This window comes from Heterodontus francisci, chromosome 17 (assembly GCF_036365525.1).
Source record: "Heterodontus francisci isolate sHetFra1 chromosome 17, sHetFra1.hap1, whole genome shotgun sequence".
Classification (NCBI taxonomy): domain Eukaryota; kingdom Metazoa; phylum Chordata; class Chondrichthyes; order Heterodontiformes; family Heterodontidae; genus Heterodontus; species Heterodontus francisci.
This window is the reverse complement of record NC_090387.1, coordinates 47,038,543-47,061,309: the sequence shown is the minus strand read 5'-3', so window position 1 is coordinate 47,061,309 and position 22,767 is coordinate 47,038,543. Positions and strand designations below refer to the sequence as shown.

Below are 22,767 nucleotides of genomic sequence, written 5' to 3'. Positions count from 1 at the left end.
TCCAAGTCAGGATGGCGTACGACCTGAAGGGGAATTTGCAGTTGGTGGTGTTCCCATGCATCTGCTGCCCTTCTAGGTGGTAGAGGCTTGGAAGGTGCTGTCAAAGGAGTCTTAGCAAGTCACTGCAGTGCATCTTGAATATGGTACTCACTGCTGTCACTGTGCACCGGTGTGGAGGGAGTCAATGTTTAAGGTGGTGGATGGGGTGGCAATCAAGCAGACTGCTTTGTCTTGTATGCTGTCTTGCTTCTTGAGTGTTGCTGGAGTTGCGCTCATCCAGCAAAGTGGAGAATATTCCGTCACATTCGGTGGACAGGCTTTGGGGAGTCAGGAGGTGAGTCACTCGTTGCAGAATTCCCTGCTCTTGTAGCCACAGTATTTATATGGCTAGTCCAGTTAAGTTTCTGGTCAATGGTCCCCAGGATGTTGATGGTGGGGGATTCAGCGATAGTAATACCATTGAATGTCAAGAGGAGATGGTCAGATTCTCTCTTATTGATGATGGTCATCTTGAACAGTACTGAACACTGCAATCATCAGCAAACAGCCCCATTTCTGCCTTTATGTTGGAGGGAAGGACAATGATGAAGCAGCTGAGGATAGTTAGGCCTAGGAAACTACCCTGACAAACACCTGCAGCAATGTCCTGGACTGAGATGATGGCCTCCAACAAGCACAAGCACCTTCCTTTATGCTAGGTTTGACTCCAAACAGTGGAAACTTTCCCCCTGATTCCCACTGATTTCAATTTTGCTAGGGCTCTTTCATGCCACACTCAGTCAAATGCTGCTTTCATGTCAAAGGCAGTCACTCTCACCTCACCTTTGGAATTCTTTGGTCCATGTCTGGACCAAGTCTGGAATGAGGTCTGGAGACAAGTTCAGGTGCATATCCAAGTACTTTTCAAATATGATGAGGGCTTCTGCCTCTACTTCCTTTCAGTCAGTGTGTTCCAGACCCCCATGACCCACTGAGAGAAAAAAAATTCTCCTCAACTTCCCTCTAATCCTTCTACTAATTCCTTTAAATATATGCCCCGGGTGATTGTCCTCTCTGCTAATGGAAATAGATTCTTCTTATCCACTCTATCTCGCCCCTCATAATTTTATACATCTCAATTAGATAACCCCTCAGCCTCCTCTGCCCCAAAGTATTGAGCTTTCTGTATCTGTTATAAGCTTCCCTTTTTGCTTTATCCTACCCTGTAAGTTCCTTGATATCCAGGGAGGGTCCCGATTTGGGAGCCCCACCCTTTATTCTTTTTGGGAACATATTTGTTCTGAACTCTCACTTTCTCCTCCTTGAATGCCTCCCACTGCTCTGACACTGATTTACCTTCAAGTAGCTGTTTCCAGTCTACTTTTACTAAATCACAAATAAGCTTAGTAAATTGGCCCTTCCCCAATTGAGATGGTCACCCCACTATAACTGTGCTAAATCTAACTGAATTATGATCATGATCACCAACATGCTCTCCCACTGATAGCTCTTCAAGCTGCCCAGCTTCATTCCTTAAAATTAAGTCCTGAACTCCCCCTTCACTTATACAAGAGCAAAATACTGCAGATGCTGAAAATCTGAAACAAAAATAGAAAACGCTGGATATACTCAGCAGCGTCTGTGGAGAGAGAAACAGTCAACATTTCAGGTCGGTGACCAATTTCCTTGTAAGCTGTGCAGCAACCTGAGAGTCCCTGCACAGGCCATGCACAGGTTGGCCCCTTTAAGTTACCGGGCGTGTGCAGTTGTGCAAAAACAATTTTAAAGGACCATGCGCTTAAATACATCACCTGCACACTCCAAAAAAAATTAGAAAGAGTGTTGTCAGTGAGCCTTCATCAGAACTGGACAATCTATCTCATCTGAAAATTCTGTAACCAGGATTGTTGAGCTGCTGTTCTTGCCCTTCAGTAAGCCATGTTTCAGTAATAGCTATGATATATTTCCAAGTGTCTATCTCTGCCCTCAGCTCGTCTGTGTTATTCACTAAACTCCTTGCATTGAATTATATACCATTAAGCACTGCTAAATTACTTTGTTTATTTCCTAGCCTTTGATTCCTCTTTCTTCCATACATGTTCACTAATTTTCTGCCTTCCATTTCCAGCTTTGCTTCTCTCCCTTCTAAACCTATGCTTAGGTTCCCATCCCCCTGCTAAGTTAGTTTAAACCCACCCCAGTAGCACTAGCCGACCTCCCCACCACAATATTGGTCTTGGCCCTGTCTAGGTGCAACCCATCTGACAGGTCTCACCTCCCCAGAACTGGTCTCAATTCCCCAGGAATTTAAACCTTCCCTTCTGTACCATCTCTCCAGCTACGCGTTCATCCGCATTATCCTCCTATTTCTGTACTCATTAACTCGTGGCACTGGGCATAATCCAAAGATTACTACATTTGAGGTGCTGCTTATTAATTACTTTCCTAGCTCCCTAAAATCTGCCTGCACAATCTCATCCCTCTTTATGTCTATGTTATTGGTACCGATATAGCCCACAACCTCTGGCTGCTCACCCGCACCACCACCCCATGCCCCCCACCCCGTCCCCACCTCCACAATCCCGCTGAGAATGTTCTGCAGTCGCTCAGTAATAGCCATGACCCCGGCACCAGGGAGGCAATCTATCATCCTGGAATCATGCCTGTGACCACAGAACCACCTGTCTGTAGCCCCAAGTACTGAATCCCTTTAAAAGTGAATCACTTTTAGTTTTCTGATCTTTCTCTGTCGCCCTCCCCCCCCGACCCCCAAGCTTACAGCTGAGCCACCCATGGTGCGAAGTACTTGACTCTGACTGTACTCCCCAGAGGAACCATCGTCCTGATCATTATTCAGAATTGAATACCAGTTAGAAAGCAAGATGCACACAGGGGCCTCCTGCACTACCTGCCTGGTCCAACTTGTCTGTCTGGCAGTCACCCATTCCCTCTCTTCCTGTACACTCAAGCTGCGGGATGACCATCTCCTGAAGCATGCCATCAGTGTAGCTCGCAGCTTCACAGATGCACTGCAGTGACGCCAGCTGCTCCTCAAGCTCTGACATTGAAGCTTCAGCTCCTCCAGCTGACAATACTTCCTGCACAGTGGTTGTAATAGATATGAGAAGTATCCTGGGGTTCCCGTATGGCACAGGATGTGTATTTGATGGAACTGGGGTCGCTGCTATGCCTCTATTTAGTAGACGTTAATCAAACTTACCAGAAATAAATTTAAGACTTGTCTCTGATCTGGACAAAAAAACTCACCAGCTATCAACAATCAACTCCTTCCCTCGTGTTGATGTCACTTTAGGTGTTTTTTTACTTCCCTCCCTGACACTCTCACTCCCTTACCTCCGGGCTCACCGGCTGTGTATTGGAAGCAGATTCAATAATAACTTTCAAAAGAGAATTGGATAAATTCTTGAAGTGGAAAAAACTGCACGGTTACAGGGAAAGAGCAGGGCGTGGGACTAATTGGATAGTTCTTTCAAAGAGCCAGCACAGGTATGATGGGCTGAATGGTCTCCTGTGCTTTATCATTCTACAATTCTGATTGGATTAGCGGCAGTATTATATGCAAATTCCTGACGAACCACAATACTGGATCCTTTACCAGAAACACCCCAATCACAGTATCTTATGCTTTCAGTGGAACTGCATGAAAGAAGGTATACCACATGATCAGCCAGCATAGCCTGATTGGCTATACCCGTCAAGATGGTACCAATCATAAGTGAGAGCCCTGGCATATCTAACTGGCAATGACCATGGTGACTTATCTTCACAGGGTCCAGGTCATCAGAGAATCAACTGCAGAGCTATGCCCTCCATGCACATAGAGATGGCATATCCAGTGACAATAATGGTAAGCTGCAGTCTGAAACCTGGCTCCACCTCCTTACAGGCATATTTCGATGGTCACCACGGGGAAAGAGCTGTGGTTTAGCACAAAGGTCTTTTCTGTTCCTTGCCTGCCTGCTTATACCTACACCTTCTCCTTTCCCATCACTTTTATCTGTCATTTATGAGTCCCTTGCCCCTTCAGCCTTGGCAAGTGGGTTGATGAGCTTTTCCAAAGGCTTTATGGAACTTTTTCAGCCCATTGTGACTCTCTATTTTAATTGATCCATCCCTTAAATTTCATTTATATAGTTTTCCTCTGTTACAGCTATTGTTCTATCTTTACACATAGAGTTATGCCAATAAGCATACCTCAGAAAACTGAATACGTTAGTGCACTTCCATTTGAGTCTGTCTAAAATCTGCTTCTAACCATTCAAGTTTAAACTACACCCATATTATAAAATTTAGGTGGCTATCTTTTAATCAGAGCTCACACTCAGTAGATTCTTTATTGATCTATGTCTGCTCTTGTTTCTGCCAATTCTTACACGTGCACACTCCAAACACTGGTTGTTCCTGAGCAAAGTGTATAGTTGACCTGCGTTAGCAGCTAGGGGGTACATAATGATTCCAAAACATAATGAATGCTATTCAATTCATTATATAATTATATCTGTTTAGCACCAGCCATGTTCTAAGCATATACGAGCCACCTGCCAGCCACATACCAACTGTGCCTCTGGGATTATAATTTAAATAACAATAAACTGAATTTACTTCATTTTACAGAGGTACAGAATGCCATACCACATCGCAAGTCAGGAAAGCAATGTGGAGTTTGGGTTCGGAATGACAATGGCGGATATTTTGCTTCACCAAATTACCCGCATGCTTACCCTCCCAATAGAGAATGTATCTACATACTCGAAGGTAATGTGTTTTCCTCATTTTCATCATATTCAATGGGCAGAGTTTAATGGCGCCCTTGGGATTTGGTTGGGAGGCAGACGTGGGCCGTAAAATGGCAAAGAAAGGTGGGGAATTGGAGTGCCCATTGCCTTCCTGATGCTATGGAATTCTATCAGCGGCAGGGAAGGTGGAGGATGGCCTTCCCATACCAAGGACAATTGAGGCCCTTAAATGGCCAATTAAGAGCCACTTAAAGGCCTGCCACCACTGGCATTTTACCAGCAGTAGGTGGGCAAGTGGGTTCTCCGCTTGTAGACACTGTAAACTCTGGTGGCCTTCCTGTGGTTCAGTGGGAGTGGGGGAGCCTCCTAATCGGGCACTCTGTGGTCCACAGAGGGGCTCCCCAGCAGCAATGACTGCTCCCATGGCAACACCTCTCCCCCACCCAATCCCCTGCCATGGCCAGTCAGGCAGGCCCTGGTGACACTGACCCCACTTACCTTTTTTCAAGGGCAGCGTCACTAGGCTGGGTGCAGTCCCAGCAGTAGCCACTGCTCCTGGTGGTACTGCTGGGATTGAAGAGCTGCCAGACCTCTGACTGGCCAGCAGCTCTTGGAGGTGGGATCTCGTCCCTTAAAGAGACGGGAACCCCGACTGCAGCACATTAGCCATAGAATCCGGCCTGGGCTCTCCAAACGGCTGAGGCGGTGTTACCCACAGTTTTCTGGCCTGCTGCCATGGCCACTGCCACCACAACAAAATCCAGCCCTATGACACTATGTGGAGCCTGGTGTCAGTCCCCAACACAGATCTGTCCATATTTATTAGTACTGATTATCTGCAGCTTTGCTTGAACAATGACAATATATAATTTGTTAAAATTGCTAAACTGGGAGCTTGTCACAAAGTTGCACATCTTTAGTCCTCCTGCTTGAAATGTCCTCAGAAATGATGAAAATGTTTGTTCCTTTGATAACTTAATGCACCTTGAACCTGAAGGTAATATGTGACTTCAAGAACTACATTTGTTAACATTTTGCTGTATTTGCAGCGGCCCCACGCCAGCGAATTGAACTCACTTTTGATGAACCTTATAGTATTGAACCCTCATGGGATTGTCGATTTGATCACTTGGAAGTCAGAGATGGACCATTTGGATTCTCCCACGTAATAAACCGTTACTGTGGTCAAAAAAGTCCATCGCTCATTAAATCATCTGGAAGGTTCTTATGGATAAAGTTTACTTCAGATGAGGAATTGGAAGGTTTTGGATTTCGAGCAAAATACTCTTTTGTACCAGGTAATTAATTTATCATTATTTGAAGGAACTTAAAAGGTTTTCAATGGGAAGGCTATCAATTTTGATGAAGCCATAAAAAGGAAGGTAATAAATTGGCCGCTCATTATTCACCCCGCCTGATATTCTGTTCTTTGAAAGGTAAATCCGATGGAGTGGAAAATGGTTGGCTGATCTGTCACCATCCAATTTAGGACCCCAGCAAAGTTGAAAGTTCTGTGTGTCCAATGTTTGATTTAAGTGAATTAAATATCGTCGTTTGGTAGCACAGAACTTGAATATTTAATATCAACAACACGTTTGTATTTTCAGCAATACTGAATTAAATATGTTAAAAGCTTCAGACATGACACAATTTTTTTTAAATTGTTGTCAGGCTGTAAGGATGCATTTATTGCTCGCCCATTGTTGTTCGGACAAAAGTCGTAGAGAGCCTTCTCTTTAAACTACTTAAATTAGTGTGGCGATAATGCTCCCACAATGGTGCTAATTAGGCATTTGCAGTATATGGACCCGGCAACGGTAAAGGAACAGCAATGTACATTCAAATCAGGATGTCGTGTGGCTTAGAGGGGAACTAGGAGGTGATGTTCCCATGATATTGGTACTGTACTACTTGGTAATAGAGGTCAATGGGGAAGAAGATGCTGTTGAAGCAACCTTCATGAATTGGTTCAGTGTATCCTATAGGTTGTGCGGACAGATATTGAACTTGGATTATTGGTGTTGATCAAGTGAATTGCTCTGTCCTGGATAGTGTCAAGCTTCTTGCGTGTTGTTGCGGTCGCACCCACCCAAGCAAGTGGTAAGTATTGCATCACATTGCTGACTTGAGCCTTGTAGGTGGAGGAGTCGTTGAGGGATCATGAGGTGAGCCACTCGTCAAACCCTTCCCAGCCCTTACCCCACTAATATAGACATAGAGTTGATATGGCTGCTCCTGGTATTTTGAATTTTCTGGTCAAAGGTGACCCTCAAGATGTTGATGGTAGAGGACTGCATGGTGATGGGATTGTTGAAGCTGACTTCCTGTTATAGAAGATGGCTATTACCAGGCACCTATGTGTCATACATATTACTTGCCACATGTCAGCCCAACCTAATGTTCTCCAAGTACTCATGTAGGCCATTTCGCTGAGAAACTCCTGCAATAAAGTCCTGGGGATATAAGATTGGCCTCCAATAACCATGACCATTTTTCCTTTGTGTCAGATTCCTCCAAAATAAAGACAAGCTTTTTAGACATATTTATCAAATGTTACTTGATTAAACATGTTATTTAAATTAACAATACAATCAAATGTTTCCTACTTTTACAGATCCTGATTTTATCTACCTTGGTGGAATCTTGAACCCCATTCCAGGTATGATTACCATTACATGTTCAAGGAAATTTTTAACACTAGTTTTATTAATTGCAATGTTAATATTTTCTCATTTTTTTCCAATAAATATTAGTATTTGTCTTTCTAGATTGCCAGTTTGAATTATCAGGACCTGATGGGATTATTCACTCCAGTCAAGTGGAACAAGAGGAGAAAATAAAACCTGGAGAAGCAGTCGACTGCATTTGGACTATAAGAGCCCCACCAAAAGCTAAAGTATGTTATGTTTGTATTTTACAGAAGACAGTGCACAGAAAGAATCTTTACTTGAGGTTCCTTCCCAGAGCCTCATATGATAGAACATGTGTAGCATCAGGTTCAATCTGAGGCGTGCCCCTTAGAAATGAAGAAAGCATAGGTAACAAACATTGTTCAGGAAATGGCTTCTGGAGGACATTTATTGTTCCTCATACTAGTTTGTGGAGGTGTGGATTGCACTGAAATTGTTGTTGATTTCTCCACATTAGTTTATGCCCCACAATAAATTCAAACATAAAAGGATTCAAAACCATTAGCAAGATAACTTGTACTTTAATAAAATCAGAAAATGCTAGAAATACTCAGCAGATCTGGCAGCATCTGTGGAGAGAGAAACAGAATTAACTTTTCAGGTCAATGAGTCTTCATCAAATTCATGAAGGGTCATCGACCTGAAACATTGGGCTGAATTTTATTAGTGCACCGCAAATCACAGCGGTGCACTTTGAAGTCCACTGTCTTTAAGCGTGGATGCACCATTGCTGAGCCCCCGCGATATTTCACGCAGGGGCTCATTTAAATGGAGGGGGCTGAGCGACCGCCCCAATGACATAGACGGGGAGGGCCACTCCGTCCCCAGCAACAGCATCCGGTGCCACTGCACGGGTGCCCGCGCCATTTTTAAAAGGCTTCATGTTTAAAGGTGCCATTTCAATGGAAAGTGTAAAAAACTTTAATTTATCTTTGATTAGCCCCTTCTCTACACCGCCCCCACTCCACTGAGTTCTCATTTCATATATTGACATTTCCCCCCAAAAAACACTTCGGAAAATGCCGACCTTTAACCCTTCAGAACATTTAACCCTCAACCCCTTCCCACCATCCGCACAACCAATCGGAGTGGTTTTACCCGCTCCCACAACCCTCCCGACCTGAAAATTAAACTCCTCCCCCCTCCCCACCAGTGTCTCACCTTGAATCCCCAAACGGGGATTGGAAGTCGTGGGACCTCCGGCCACCAGCTGGAATATCGGCATGGGACAGCTGCCCGGTCCAGGTAAGGTAATTAACACGTAATTGCATAAGTCTTATTAGGCAAATGAAAGCCCCGCGGCTTGGCGGCGGGGGGGTGGGGGGGCACACTGAGGCCTCGCTGCCGCCAGCAAACTGTGGCGGGGACATGTCAGCTTCAGGGGTCATGGCAGGCCATTCCCAGAAGAATTTTCCGGGCCCTGCTTGCCACGACCCCCGAAGCCAGAGAGCTCATAAAGTCCATCCCATTAACTCTGTTTTTCCTTCCACAGATGCCGCCAGACTTGCTGAGTATTTCCAGCATTTTCTGATTTTGACCAGAATTTTATCTCATCAAATTGGGCGTCCTCGGAGGCAGCCAAAGCGAAAAATGGTGGGCGATGACATCGGGTCGGGTCCCCGATGTCCTTACGCCGAATCTCCATTTTACGCTGTTGGACGGTGGGCGAGATGGAGACCCGCTCACCGTCAAATTTAAGGCAATTAAGGGCAAATTAAAGTCATCAAAAAGGCTATTGACAGCCATTTTACAGCGGCCATTTGATTTTACGTTGTGCAAGCGGGTCAAATGGGGTGGGGGGGGTTCTCAAACCCGGCAGCTTTAAAAGAGCGGCAACCACTGTGTCAATGAAGGAGTTGGAGGGACATGAATTTTCATTTCTGTCTGTTGCATTTATGAGTTAATTTCAAGGTTTGGGCTGATATTGCTGGCTCACCAGGGCTCACCTGAGTGAGTAAAACTCCTGGTAGGGCCACAGCATCAGTGATTTATCCTGGGTAGGGGAGTGGGGGTTGTTAGTGCATGTCCTTGCAGCAGGCAGCAAATAGCTGTCCCCAGTACATATTTGGGAAACTGCAGCCATTAGCATTGTCCACTCTGGAGGAGGGTCCCTTAGCGAGAAAGAGAGTGCCAGAAGGAGGAACAGGGGGACAAGTGGCCAGGGAAATCAGCAACCTGTTGGACAACTGCAGCCTGGTTATGGAGGAGGGGCAGAAGGCCACAGAGTGCGCTGGGAGCAAAAACCTGTGAGGAGACTAGTCTACCCAGTAGGCAGGGTGTACTGGCAGTGGCTGAGATTTCTGTAGATGTCAGAGCACCAGTGCCATAGAAGACTGCACCTGTCCCGTGAGACTGTCACATCTCTGTGTGAGAGGATGGCAGCGGAGGTCAGCACCAACTGCATGGGTGGCCATCCAAAGCCGGTGGCACGAAAGGTCACAGTCACTCTGAACCTCTATGCATCAGGCTTATTCCAGACTTCCACAGGAGACATGTGCGGAATCTCAATCATCAGCGCAGCATTGCATAATGATGGTAACTGATGCCATATTCAGGCGGGCCAACCAGTTGATCAAGTTCCAGACAGACTCCGCCAGTCAAGCCAAGAGAGGCAGAGGCTTCAGCGCCATCGCTGGATTCCCCACAGTCCAAGACATGATTGACTGTACACATGTGGCCACTGGAGCTCCTGCACGTCTGTCAGGAGCCTTCATTAATCGAAAGGGGTTGCACTCAATGAATATGAAACTTCTCTGTGACCACCGTAAGAGTATATTGCAGGTGTGTGCTTGTTATCCTGGAAGCAGTCGCAACACATTCATTCTCCAGAATTCCCAGGTGCTAGCGCTTTTCAGTCCCCCCGAGTGACTGCAAGGATGGATACTTGGCAACAGGGGTTACCCGCTGAAGACATGGCTGATAACACCTTTGAGGAACCCACAGAATGAAGCAGAGGAACGGAGCAATGCGAGCTATGCGACCACTAGAGTCACCATTGAGCAGACCATAGGTCTTCTGAAAATGATAATTAGGTGCCTGGATCACTCAACTGGTGCCCTTTAGTACTGGCCAGCAAGGGTATCTCACATTGCTGTTGTCTGCTGCGCCTTACATAACCTGGCGCTGCAGAGGGGGGAGGCCCTGGATGCAAAGGAAATAGTTCAGCACGAGGCGTCCTCAGACGAGGAGGGTGGAGGGGTTGAGCAGAAGAAGGGGACGCAGCCACAAGCATGTCGGGGGTAAGGAGTTGGAGGTTTGCAGGAGTTGGGTGCAAGTGATGCTCGGGAGGCTGTAACACTCAGGCGTTTCTCCTGATCGGAAGCTCATCATCTATATAGTCTGCCAGTGACTGATATGTCAATCTGAATTCAGGCATTCTCATCAGCCCAAAAGCACTCACCTGCAGGTGCTAATCTCAGCTGCAACGGTCCACCTTTCCCTCCAACACAACATGGCCCAATGTGACACCTCCCCCAAGTCTCCATCTGATGCAGAAGAAAAAGATTACCCTATACATCATCAGTGACACTAGACATAAATAAGCCAAGTAAGAAATTAACATCATTCCAAATCGCACCAGTGAATCCTAAGTTCAGTTACTGTGATTTCTTAAAACATTTGCGAGTGCTCACGCGTGCTGAAGACCCCTCGCCATGCAGAGGCAGGTGGCTGTTCAGGATGCACTGTGGTTTGGAATGACCTTGGCAGGCGTCCTCTGACTGCCCGAGGCCGTGAGGGCCTCAGCATGTTGAGGTCTCAGGACCACCCTCTGTCACCCTGGGATTCTGAGGTGCAAGTGTCACTGGCAGAGGGGACATGGAGCCGCTGTATGCATCAGGAGCACCCTGAGAGGAGCCCCAGATGCATACTGCTGTTGCTTCTGTGCCATCACAAGGCTCAAATGGGCCTCCTTGCTGAGCTCAGAGGGATGAGCACCTGGAGTATACCCCAGGAGTCTTGTCACTATCTTGCTGAGGCACTGCTGCATAGAGCTCACTGACTATGAAGGTTTGCAGGACTCTGCGTAACTCCGGCTTTGGAGGGCCTGCTGGATCAGGCCCTCCACTGCAGCCGCTAATCTGTCAACAGATGAAGCCAGTCGTGCAGTTGACAGGGACTGTGCTGAACTCATGGCCTGGAAGGAAACCGCCAAAGTCCGAGCCAGAGCATGCATCATCCCTGGTATCTCCGCCAGATCTCCACGCACCTCACACTGCACCTGCAGCATCTCCTGCTGAATGGATGTCTGCAGAGGCTCATCATCAGCATGGGGCTCAGCAATGGCCTGGCCTCCCACAGTCCTCCGAGTGTCAGAAGCATTGTCAGATACTGCCTCTGGCAGCTGGTCCGGCACGTGTACAGTGCTAGCACCAGGTTGTGTCCACGAATCTGAAGACGCAACCAGCCCAACCGAGCAGACTGTTTCTGAGCCGGTGCTTCGTGCAGGGAAAGGATGTGATGCTGCACCCTCTGAGGTACTCTCCTCCTCCTCAGAGGTGGACAGTTGTGCCCCAGAGACGTTGCCTGGCTGCAACTGCGTTTTGCCTGCAGGGGAAAACAGAATGATCAGGTGTGAGCAACACTCCGGACTGAAGGACATGTTATAGACTGCAGTGTGGCCACGTGTGTGAGTTTGAACACGCGAGCAACCTTCATTGCTTGAGCCAGCACCTCCCCGCCACTCCCTCCACCCCCACCCGCACTCTGGAGAACTCACCCTCCTGGCCAGGTGCTCCGGCACCATCGGCAACTGAAAGGCCTCCGTCCTTCCTAGCAAGCAACAATGCCTCCTCCACACCCGTGAGAATTGCGATGTTGACAACACCGCTACCACTCTGTGCCCCCTCTCGGGCATTCTGGGCTCTCTTCTTCTGTGGAAACACATGGCAATCATTTAGGTCACTTGACTTGAAGGAGCACCCGCTCATCCCTTGTGCTGCATGCTGCCACTGGCACCATTGCCATTCAAGTGTACGGTTGGAACACTTCTGGTCCATTGTGCAGCTCAGATGTGCCCAGTATATGCCCCATGACAGGGCTGCAGCCATTCACTCCAGGCTTCTACTTTGCAATATCAACACCTGGATACCCACCCAGATGAGTACAAAGCAATGAGGACTGAGACATGCCCCTTACCCTGGCAGAGTGGAGAAGGTCGTTGACCCACTTGCGGCACTGGATCCAGGCCCTCCTGACTACACACTGGCTGCTGACCTCCTCCGCAACCTCAATCCAGGCCTTCTTGGTGATCTGGGGAGGCCTGCTTTTTCTGTCTGTTGGGAAGAGGACTTCCCATCTTGTCTCAGCTGCCTGGAGGAGGACATGCAGGGAGTCAGTGGTGAACCTTGGGTCATGTGGTTGGCTCTCTCTGCCATTGCCACAAACAGGTTCTGCTCCTCCAAGGTCTCAGTAGCTTTATGGATAATGACGGTGAGTCGCCCCTTTACGTAAAATGAAAGCTCCTGTTCCCTGCAGCCTGATTTTTTTATTCATTTCATGAGATGTGGGCGTCACTGGCCAGGCCAGCATTTATTACCCATCCCTACTTGCCCATGAGAAGGTGGTGGTGAGTTGCCTTCTTGAACCGCTGCAGTCCATGTGGGGTAGGTATACCCACAGTGCATTCCCTTAGGAAGGGAGTTCCAGGATTTTGATCCAGCAACAGTGAATGAACAGTGATATAGTTCCAAGTCAGGATGGTGTGTGGCTTGGAGGGGCCAGTGCCTAGGTCGATGCCAGGTGGTCCGTCTGGTTTCATTCCTTATTGACTTTTTAGTAGTTAGGTACAACTGAGTGGCTTGCTAGGCCATTTCAGAGGGCAGTTAAAAGTCAACCACATTGCTGTGGGTTTGGAGACACATGTAGGCCAGGCCAGGTAAGGACAGTAGATTTCCTTCCTTAAAGGACATAAATAATTTGGAGGAAAGTATAGGTGGTCTGATTAGCAAGTTTGCAGATGACACTAAGATTGGTGGAGTAGCAGATAGTGAAGGGGACTGTCAGAGAATACAGCAGAATATAAATAGATTGGAGAGTTGGGCAGAGAAATGGCAGATGGAGTTCAATCAGGGCAAATGCGAGGTGATGCATTTTGGAAGATCCAATTCAAGAGTGAACTATACAGTAAATGGAAAAGTCCTGGGGAAAATTGATGTACAGAGAGATTTGGGTGTTCAGGTCCATTGTTCCCCGAAGGTGGCAACGCAGGTCAATAGAGTGGTCAAGAAGGCATACGGCATGCTTTCCTTCATCGGACGGGGTATTGAGTACAAGGGTTGGCAGGTCATGTTACAGTTGTATAAGACTTTGGTTCGGCCACATTTGGAATACTGTGTGTAGTTCTGGTCGCCACATTACCAAAAGGATGTAGATGCTTTGGAGAGGGTGCAGAGGAGGTTCACCAGGATGTTGCCTGGTATGGAGGGCGCTAGCTATGAAGAGAGGTTGAGTAGATTAGGATTATTTTCATTAGAAAGACGGAGGTTGAGGGGGGACCTGATTGAGGTGTACAAAATCATGAGAGGTATAGACAGGGTGGATAGCAAGAAGCTTTTTCCCAGAGTGGGGGATTCAATTACTAGGGGTCACGAGTTCAAAGTGAGAGGGGAAAAGTTTAGGGGGGATATGCGTGGAAAGGTCTTTACGCAGAGGGTGGTGGGTGCCTGGAACGCGTTGCCAGCGGAGGTGGTAGACGCAGGCACGATAGCGTCTTTTAAGATGTATCTAGACAGATGCATGAATGGGCAGGAAGCATAGAGATAGAATATAGGCGACGTGTTTAGATAGAGGATCTGGATCGGCGCAGGCTTGGAGGGCCGAAGGGCCTGTTCCTGTGCTGTAATTTTCTTTGTTCTTTGACATTAGTGAACCAGGTGGCTTTTTGCGACAATCAACAATGGCTTCATGGCCATCATTAGACTAGCTTTTTTATTCCAGATTGAATTCAAATTCGATCTTCTGCCATGGTGGGATTCGAACCCATGTCTCCAGAGGATACCCTGGGTCTTTGGGTTACTAGTCCAGTGACAATACCATCAAGCCACCGCCTCTCCTCACTAATAAGTGAAAGGACAGCTCCTGTTCCCAGCAGCCTGGTAACTAATAAGTGAAAAGACAGCAGCCTTCTCAGAGCCACTAAAGGTGCTGACAGCCTTTTTCAATGGGTTTCAACACCTTCTTCCAGCTCTTGCCCTGCCCCCCGCCCCCCGATGCTGAGTCTCCCACCCGCGCCCACCTTTTCTGTTCAAAACTCCACCGACGCGACACTAATTGGTCACTTAGTACTCAATCGGGGCAGAAGTTGCACGCAGAAAGGGAGTGCCTTCAGCACCCGCTTCCGCCTCCCGGACCGCGGCCCCGCCGGGACACGAAAAATCCTGGCTTTATTTCAGATTTCCAGCATCTGCAGTATTTTGCTTATCTTCAATAAACTTTCGTTACTTTTGTTAAAAATAGAAATAGACAGAAGTAAAAGAATACTTACAATCCTCTGTACCAGGTAGATTTTTAATAGAAATATACCAATGGCAAAACTACATTTTTAAGGAAATGGCTGTTGCAATTTAACTTGCTGTTTGATAGATAATTTAAAAAAACCCTAAACAACAATTAAGGGTGTGTGTTTTTGTTGTCTCGCAGTGTAATGATATAGTTGCATGGTGTTACTGCAGTATTTTATTGATCAATACATGTGTGCTGCTTTGCACCATCAGAATGAATTTGGATTAAACTCAGTCTTTTATTACTTTGGGTTTGTTTTTTGTTATAACACAATATCAAAAGTATTTGTGAACTATCCAGTCAAACATACATATTTAGTAAAACAGTGCATGTAAATTATTTCATTTCACAGATGCAAATATAACTATACATTTTACAATGTTGATCCTGAAGAAGTTTCACCAACTGCGATGTGTGTAATGTTAGAATAAACCTACTGTTTTAGCTTTAAGAATATTAATAGCAGTGACAATATATTACAGCCTTAAACTTCTGCACAAAAATGATATTAAGGTTGGTGAGATACAAATAACATTAAGAATAATGATTTCAGAGAGAAAAATTCCCACCTAATTTATTTCCATTAGTAACCAAACATCTATGTGAAATGAGCATAAATATGTCAATTCTTTTTCTCTGCTGAAAATAATTTATTTCCACTGAATTCTGATTAATATGAATTACCCCTGAAGGCAGTGAGATTGAAATTTGCACGTGAACTGCCACTTGACATTTAACCACTTTCTACATAAGTGATTAAAAATGTTGTTCAATTTATTTTCTTTTCATGTCTTATTTGCCAAATAACCTTTCAAAATGCCTTTCACATATGTTCATCATATCCTGCAGTATAAAATAATTAATATCAATAACATTTACATTTTGAACAAACAGATGTATATCTTGTACATTATGGTAGCTTTCATAAGCAATTTCAATTGTTACTGACCTTGAAAGATGGGCTCTATTCTAAAGTATCATAAACAACTTATGCCATGCATGCAAGGAATATATGATAGATAAAATTCAATTCGCTACCCAGTGCCATCATGATCCCAAGAGCGTGAGCTATTTCATTCAACCTTTGTATTGAACAATTAACAATACCAGCAAATCAACACTGATTAGTGGAATCGTTCTTATGCAGATTAGCATCAGGTAAGACTCAGAGAGTGGCACTTTAAGTAATATTCGCCAATTAATACTGAACAAAAGTAATTAAGATACTGCATCCCTGTACTTTGTGATCGACAGAAATGGGACGGAAGACAAATGCATTTTCAGCACTGCTTCATTGTGTTTGGTTTGACTCATTGGCATTGCTTCACAGGCAAATACACCTGCTGCTTACTAGAACAGTTCAGCCTTAATTTAACATGGTCCTTGGAATCCAGGCCTATCACATACAGTATGTGTTACATGTAATTATGAAACTTGGGAACAGTGATTCAGTAATCTTATAACAAATGTTCTATTAAAAGCTAGAAACTTCAATAGGACAGAGCACCATCTTTTCACTTTTGAGATTTGTGTTCAAAGTTCCTTTGTAAAGGACCAAAGTGAAATATTGTCATGCAGGTATGATTGCATTGTTCACCATTTACAATTATAGGTCTATATCACTCTTAGCTCAATTATTCTGTAGCTCTGTGTCAAAATATGCAAAAGTGAACTGACAAGGATTTAAGAGTCACCCATATTAGTATCAAGGCAGAGATTAGTCATAGGTCTTCATGCTCACAATCTGGCTTCATTGAAAACACATTAATTGAACTCACCTAGCTTAACATTGGGAAACGATATAAAATGAAATAAAAATCACCAAGCTCAGAAAAGTTACTAGCCATACTGACCAGGAAGGTGCCAAATTAACCCCCTGTCTACACAAAATGAGCTGATTTCATCTGAGTAGCTGTGCTAAAGTCCTTAGGTGAAGGAAGGAAAATTGGCAAGAGTTCCTGATTGTTATGTAATGATCTCTGCTTGAAGTATGCAAATATGGTTGTTGGGTGAGGGCAGGGTCTGGTTCAGTGGTGATGTTGTCCATGGCTGGGTAGCCTGTCAAGGTTTGCACATGAATGTTGTTTTCTTGAATCACATGCTGAACAGTAAGCATTTCCCATGAACTGTATTCTACTAAAGAGAATCAGTGCCTTCAGAAAGGAAGAGAATTTCAGAGAAAAGTATTTTTTTTAAAAACCTTATACCAATCTGTATAAGTCAGTAAAACAGGGCATAGTTTGATGTTCTAATACTGCAAATAAAGTTATTAAATTAAAAATGAAATCCCAATTTTGTGCATCTACAAGTTAATTAGGCTGATTCAAAGACATAGTTTCTTCTTTTCCTCAGTACTCCCACCTCTGCAAAATTCCAGGAAATCCTCAGCTACTGGTGATGTGGTTAACATAGGTGGATCCACATTTCTATCAACTACGATGGAAACTGATTTGAGTTTTATGATAAGGTAGAAGTTTTAAAAACAAAAGTAAAGTCATTATCACTGGTTTCTGTCAGGTTCCTAAAGTTATCATCACACCAAGTTTAAAATATGGTTTATAAAAGTTTTATGAAACTTAACAGATTAGCATTGATAGTAAAAATGATTATAAACAGTAACTAAGGACTGTATTGCTGAATCCTGAAATTTGATTACTTAGACTTCAGGGAACTTTGTGATGAACTGAAGCCGGTTTTGTCGACAAAAGTAATTTGCATTGGCATGGCATACTGTTTTGCTAGCTAGCTAATACAGTTGTGCTGCTCTCCATTGATGTTTGTATGCTTAGCTACTTTACAGGAAGAAATGTGTTTTAAATTGGACTGTGTTTTGATTAGATTAGATTGACTGTATCCTTTATGTGCAGATTAATTGCCCTCTTGTCCATGGCTGAGTCAATAATTTTGTCAAATGTCCGTGGTACAACATGTTGGTGCCTATCTCTGGTCTGTGGGGCACTAATAGCAGTGTGAAAATGCTAACTATTTATATTGTAATCAGTATAAAGAATGATTAATGTAAGCCCACTATTAGAAGGTAAACTTATTGTTGTAATCAAGGTTAGGCCTTAGTGCAGGTTCTAAACTAACTTTGGATGATCCTTATAAATGTTTCAGTGTGACAGCTCCAAAACATCAGCATAATGGGCCATCTAAAGGAAATAAGAATGGTTGTTGTGGGAAATTGGGTTGGTACATTGGTGTAGTCGGGATTGTTCCCCAAAGGTGGGCAGAATAGAGGGAGTTTTATTGCCCATGTGATATACAGTAATTTGATTCTAACACTAAAATGAAAATGTTGTCCATTTCCAGCCCTAATATGCACAAATTGATGAGCATGAGCTTCACCTCCTGCTGTTCAAAAATAAACAAAAAAAAAACTAGGTCAAAATCAAAAAGATCATTAAATGTTAACGGTCAGGTAAGTAAAATCAGCCACCCTCTTGGAGATCCTATTCTGATAGTTTTAAACACAAAGAATGCTCTTCCTTGATCCTCTCTTTCTTTAAATGTAAAGGTATTCATAAATAATGTTGTATGGGGTGTAAAGAACAAACACAATCACAGGACCTCAATATATTTCTGTTCGATAGATTTATTTGCGCTTTCTTGACTATCAAATGGAATACTCTAATGAATGCAAGAGGAATTTTGTTGCTGTGTATGATGGGAGCAGTGCTATTGAAAACCTAAAGGCAAAATTTTGTAGCACAGTAGCCAACGATGTAATGCTACAAACTGGAGTTGGAGTGGTTCGTATGTGGGCTGATGAGGGCAGCAGGCTCAGCAGGTTCCGAATGCTGTTTACTTCATTTGTGGATCGTAAGTAACCATGGCTTATAAACATTTTATTCTCTAATAACATTTCATTTGTTACTCATTTATTTTATTGTGAAATAGATTGCTTCAAAGGATAGTTTATTAAAAAAAAGAAACACTATTTTAATATCATATTTTAACTATTTTAAAATTTTCATATCATAATCAAAAATGTAGGCTTGGAAATTATGCTGTGCAATATTAAATGGTGTGACCACTGGGTGGTTTGGCAAAAGTCTGGGGACAGTGTGGCTGCCCATCCTCTCAGCAGCAGAAGCATGTGTCCGAACCGACTGATTAATTGGGTAAAATATGTTACCTTGGAAAATTGCCAACAAAAGATAAAAGCTTTGTTTTTAATTGCCAGGAATGTTATTTATTTTGGTCCTGTACACTGCTTTGATTATCCTTTCTAAAACTTGTCTTTAGAAATTTAGAAGAATGTTTGCAGACATATAGAGCAAAATGGAAATGTTTCAAAAGTTGACAAATTATTATATCCCATTTTTGAAAATATTTGAAAGAATTATTAGCAAAAAAAACTTTTACATTTCCTGTCAGAAAGTAAGTCAGGATAATACTGGAAAACAGAATGAGATTCCACTTGTACACTCAATGACGGCAGGAAGCACTTTTACGTAGGTTGTGATATTGATGGGTTGCAACACAGGACTCACATCTAAATTTTAAAAGACTGTTCATTTAACAGCAGCTGCACAACAGCACCTGTTCTGCACAAATACATCTTTTCCCATATTATTTTCCACTTTTGTAGCCCTTTGGAATCAAGATAATTGAATTAATACTGATTTCAAGAAGGTGTCTATACAATGATTTGTTACCACTAGGAACTGGATTACAGCTAGTAATTGAAGAGAAGATAAAATTCCCAATTCAGTGAAAATCAATATGAATTCTATCAATCATAATAATCCATATGAGTTGATGCAAGCTAAGCCTGTCTGGTTATTAATTGATTTATATCCTCCCAACACCTCCCCTTTTTTACTCAGTTGTCTGACGAAATATAGTATTTCCAAGTTTGCCGCTGACACAAAACTAAGTGGGAATGTGAGTTGTGAGGAGGATGCAAAGAGGCTTCAAGGGAATTTAGACAGGCTAAGTCAGTGGGGAAGACCCTGGCAGTTGGAATATTATGGGCTGGATTTTAAAGCCCCTTTGCCGTCGGGAATAGTGGCGGGGGGTGCAATGAAGATCAGTACGACGGAGACCTGCCACCGACCCCGACGGCAGCAAGCCCTGTACCGATCTCCGCAGCAAGGCCTCATGGCGGTTGCCCCACCGCTTGGCGACAGGACCCCCAGTTCAATATGTAATCTAATTTACATACCTGATTTAATGAGGGTCCCGTTGCCTCCTTAATAGCCACACCGATTTTCATTTGGGCAGCTGACAATGCCACGCCTTCGAATCCCCGTTCAGGGAAACGTGGCGTGATACCTGTGGGGAGGGGGGAGGGGGGAGCGGGGTAACAATGTTGCAGATTGGTCGGGGGGGTGGTGGTGATCAGAAGGGGTAAAGGGCAAAGGTGCCGAACTTTGGGGATGTGCAGGGCAGGGGGAAGGTCAAATTCTCAATATATGAATTCCGGGGTGGGGGGAAAGGGCAGGAATGTTTTGAAATGCCAGTGGGAGGGAGGGGGGAAATGCTTGGAAAGATAATGTAATTGTTTTTTGCAAAAGGTTCACTTACCTGGCCCTTTAAATTTTAAATATTCATTGAGGGCTGTAAGCCCTTTAAAAATGGCACCGGCGCCTGCGCATTGGCACCGGACACCTTTGCCTGCGGCAGCTCGCCCGCTTCCTCCATCCTCCATGTCATCATGGTGGGGGAGGGGGGGGTGCATGCGTCATGGCCATGCAAATGAGCTGCCGCATTTGAAATCGCGGCGGCTCCGTGACGTGGTGTCCATGCAGGCAGGCCGTATTTGTTAACATCCGCCGCCTGACTCGGTGGCGGATTCTTAAAATGCAGCCTAATGTGGAAAAATGTGAAGTTATCCACTTTGGTAGGAAAAGCAGAAATGCAGAGTATTTCTTAAATGGTGAGAGATTGGGAAGTGTTGATGTCCAAAGGGACCTGGGTGTCCTTGTTCATGAGTCACTGAAAACTATAATGCAGGTGCAGCAAGCAATTGGGAAGGCAAATGGTATGTTGACCTTTATAGCAAGAGGATTTGAGTACAGAAGTAAAGATGTCTTGCTGCAGTTGTATAGAGCCTTGCTGAGACCGCACCTGGAGTATTGCATACAGTTTTGGTCTTCTTACTCAAGGAAGGATATACTTGCCATAGAAGGAGTGCAACAAAGTTTCACCAGACTAAATCCTGGGATGGTGGGATTGTCCTTTCAGGAGGCTGGGCCTGTATTCTCTAAAGTTTAGAGGAATGAGAGGTGATCTCATTGAAACATACAAAATTCTTACAGGGCTTGACAGGGTAGATGCAGGAAGGATGTTTTCCCCGGATTGGGATATCTAGAACCAGGGAACACAGTCTCAGAACAAGGGGTAGGCCATTTAGGACTGAGATGAGGAGGAATTTCTTCACTCAGAGGGTGGTGAATCTTTGGAATTTTATACCCTAGAGGCCGGTAGAGGTTGAATCATTGAGTATGTTCAAGACAGGGATTGATAGATTTCTAGATGTTAAAGGCATCAATGGACATGGGGATAGTGCAGGAAAATGGTGTTGAGGTAGAAGATCAGCCATGATCTAGTTGAATGGTGGAGCAGGCTAGAGGGGCTGAATGGCCTACTCCTGCTCCTATTTCCTAGGTCCCAAGACTTCACTCCTGAATTAAGCAGAAAAAGTGCATGTTCCAAAAGGAATTTTCATTAAAAATGAAGAGTGCACTTTATCCAAAAAATCCTTTAAAGTAATGTTCATATCTTGTGCCTGTAAAACAGACCTTTAGAGACTTCAGTCACAAATTATTCATAGCAGATGTCACTTGCATGAAGATACCACTTATCACTTAAATGTACATTTTTAACCCTGTCAACTCACCATCTGCGGAATGAGCAACACCTCCAGATATTGTTAGTGTGTCACATTCTGTGACTTGTCCTTTGAGTTTCAAAATGTTATATAGCACAGAAAGTGCCAGAAGTACATCTTTATAGCCCTTTTTGTTATTTTCTGATCCATTCCTTTATTTCAGAACGCTATTAACTATAGCAGCACATCTTGTCTACACCTAGTTTCCAAAGCTAATGATTGAATCATGCTAAGAATTCATGCAAGTTAACAATCAATAAATCCAACAAGATTACATGAATTCATTAACTTTGTGTGGGAAATTCATTTGATGCTTTTACTATGAATAATGAAGCCACGACCAAATTACCTAACTGACAAAGCTGAACTAACAAAGACATGACCTTTACAAAGTGCCCATTTACTGTGTTTTGTTGCTCATGGTTGAATGGCCATACACAGTACTACATCACATCTTGTATAAGATTTTGAAATACAATTGCTATGCTATAATTTATGGTGACACTAACCTTTGTCTCACAGCTCCCTGCCAGGAGAACACATTCTTTTGCCACAGCGACATGTGCATCAACAATTCTTTGGTCTGTAATGGAGTCCAGAACTGTGTGTACCCATGGGATGAAAATCATTGTAAAGGTAACATTGTTTGACTAGAACGGTAAAAGCATTTCTGAGAAAAAAATGCCCTTTACTTCACCAGACTTGACAAAGGCTATTTCTCTCTGACAGCTGTATTTAAGGGTTAAAGCAATACATTTATCTCAGTCAAAGTTTGCATTAAGCATTGGTTTGCAGAACCTAGCAGATCTTAACTAGCTTTGACATTTCCACAGCTAGTGTATGGACATCTGATTTAATACAAAATAGCTCATTTCATTCCCTAATAAAATCTGAGAGGTTCAGTTCATAGTTATGAAATGAAAATATGTCACCACATTGAAGATGGGGATGATTTTTGATTTATTTAGACTGGTGTTTAAGATTCATTGGATAATATTCCATT

General features: G+C 44.0%; 1 protein-coding gene across 1 annotated transcript in view; it reads left to right on the top strand.

Annotated features, from left to right (window-relative positions):
* LOC137379192 (neuropilin and tolloid-like protein 2) overlaps window positions 1–22,767 on the top strand; it is a 50,260-nt gene that overhangs the window by 15,142 nt on the left and 12,351 nt on the right. Inside the window, exons 3-9 of the mRNA XM_068049907.1 lie at window positions 3,770–3,847; window positions 4,615–4,755; window positions 5,786–6,034; window positions 7,351–7,395; window positions 7,505–7,632; window positions 18,520–18,748; window positions 22,287–22,400. Coding sequence (XP_067906008.1) covers window positions 3,770–3,847; window positions 4,615–4,755; window positions 5,786–6,034; window positions 7,351–7,395; window positions 7,505–7,632; window positions 18,520–18,748; window positions 22,287–22,400 — 984 coding nt within the window. The remainder of the gene's footprint in view (window positions 1–3,769; window positions 3,848–4,614; window positions 4,756–5,785; window positions 6,035–7,350; window positions 7,396–7,504; window positions 7,633–18,519; window positions 18,749–22,286; window positions 22,401–22,767) is intronic.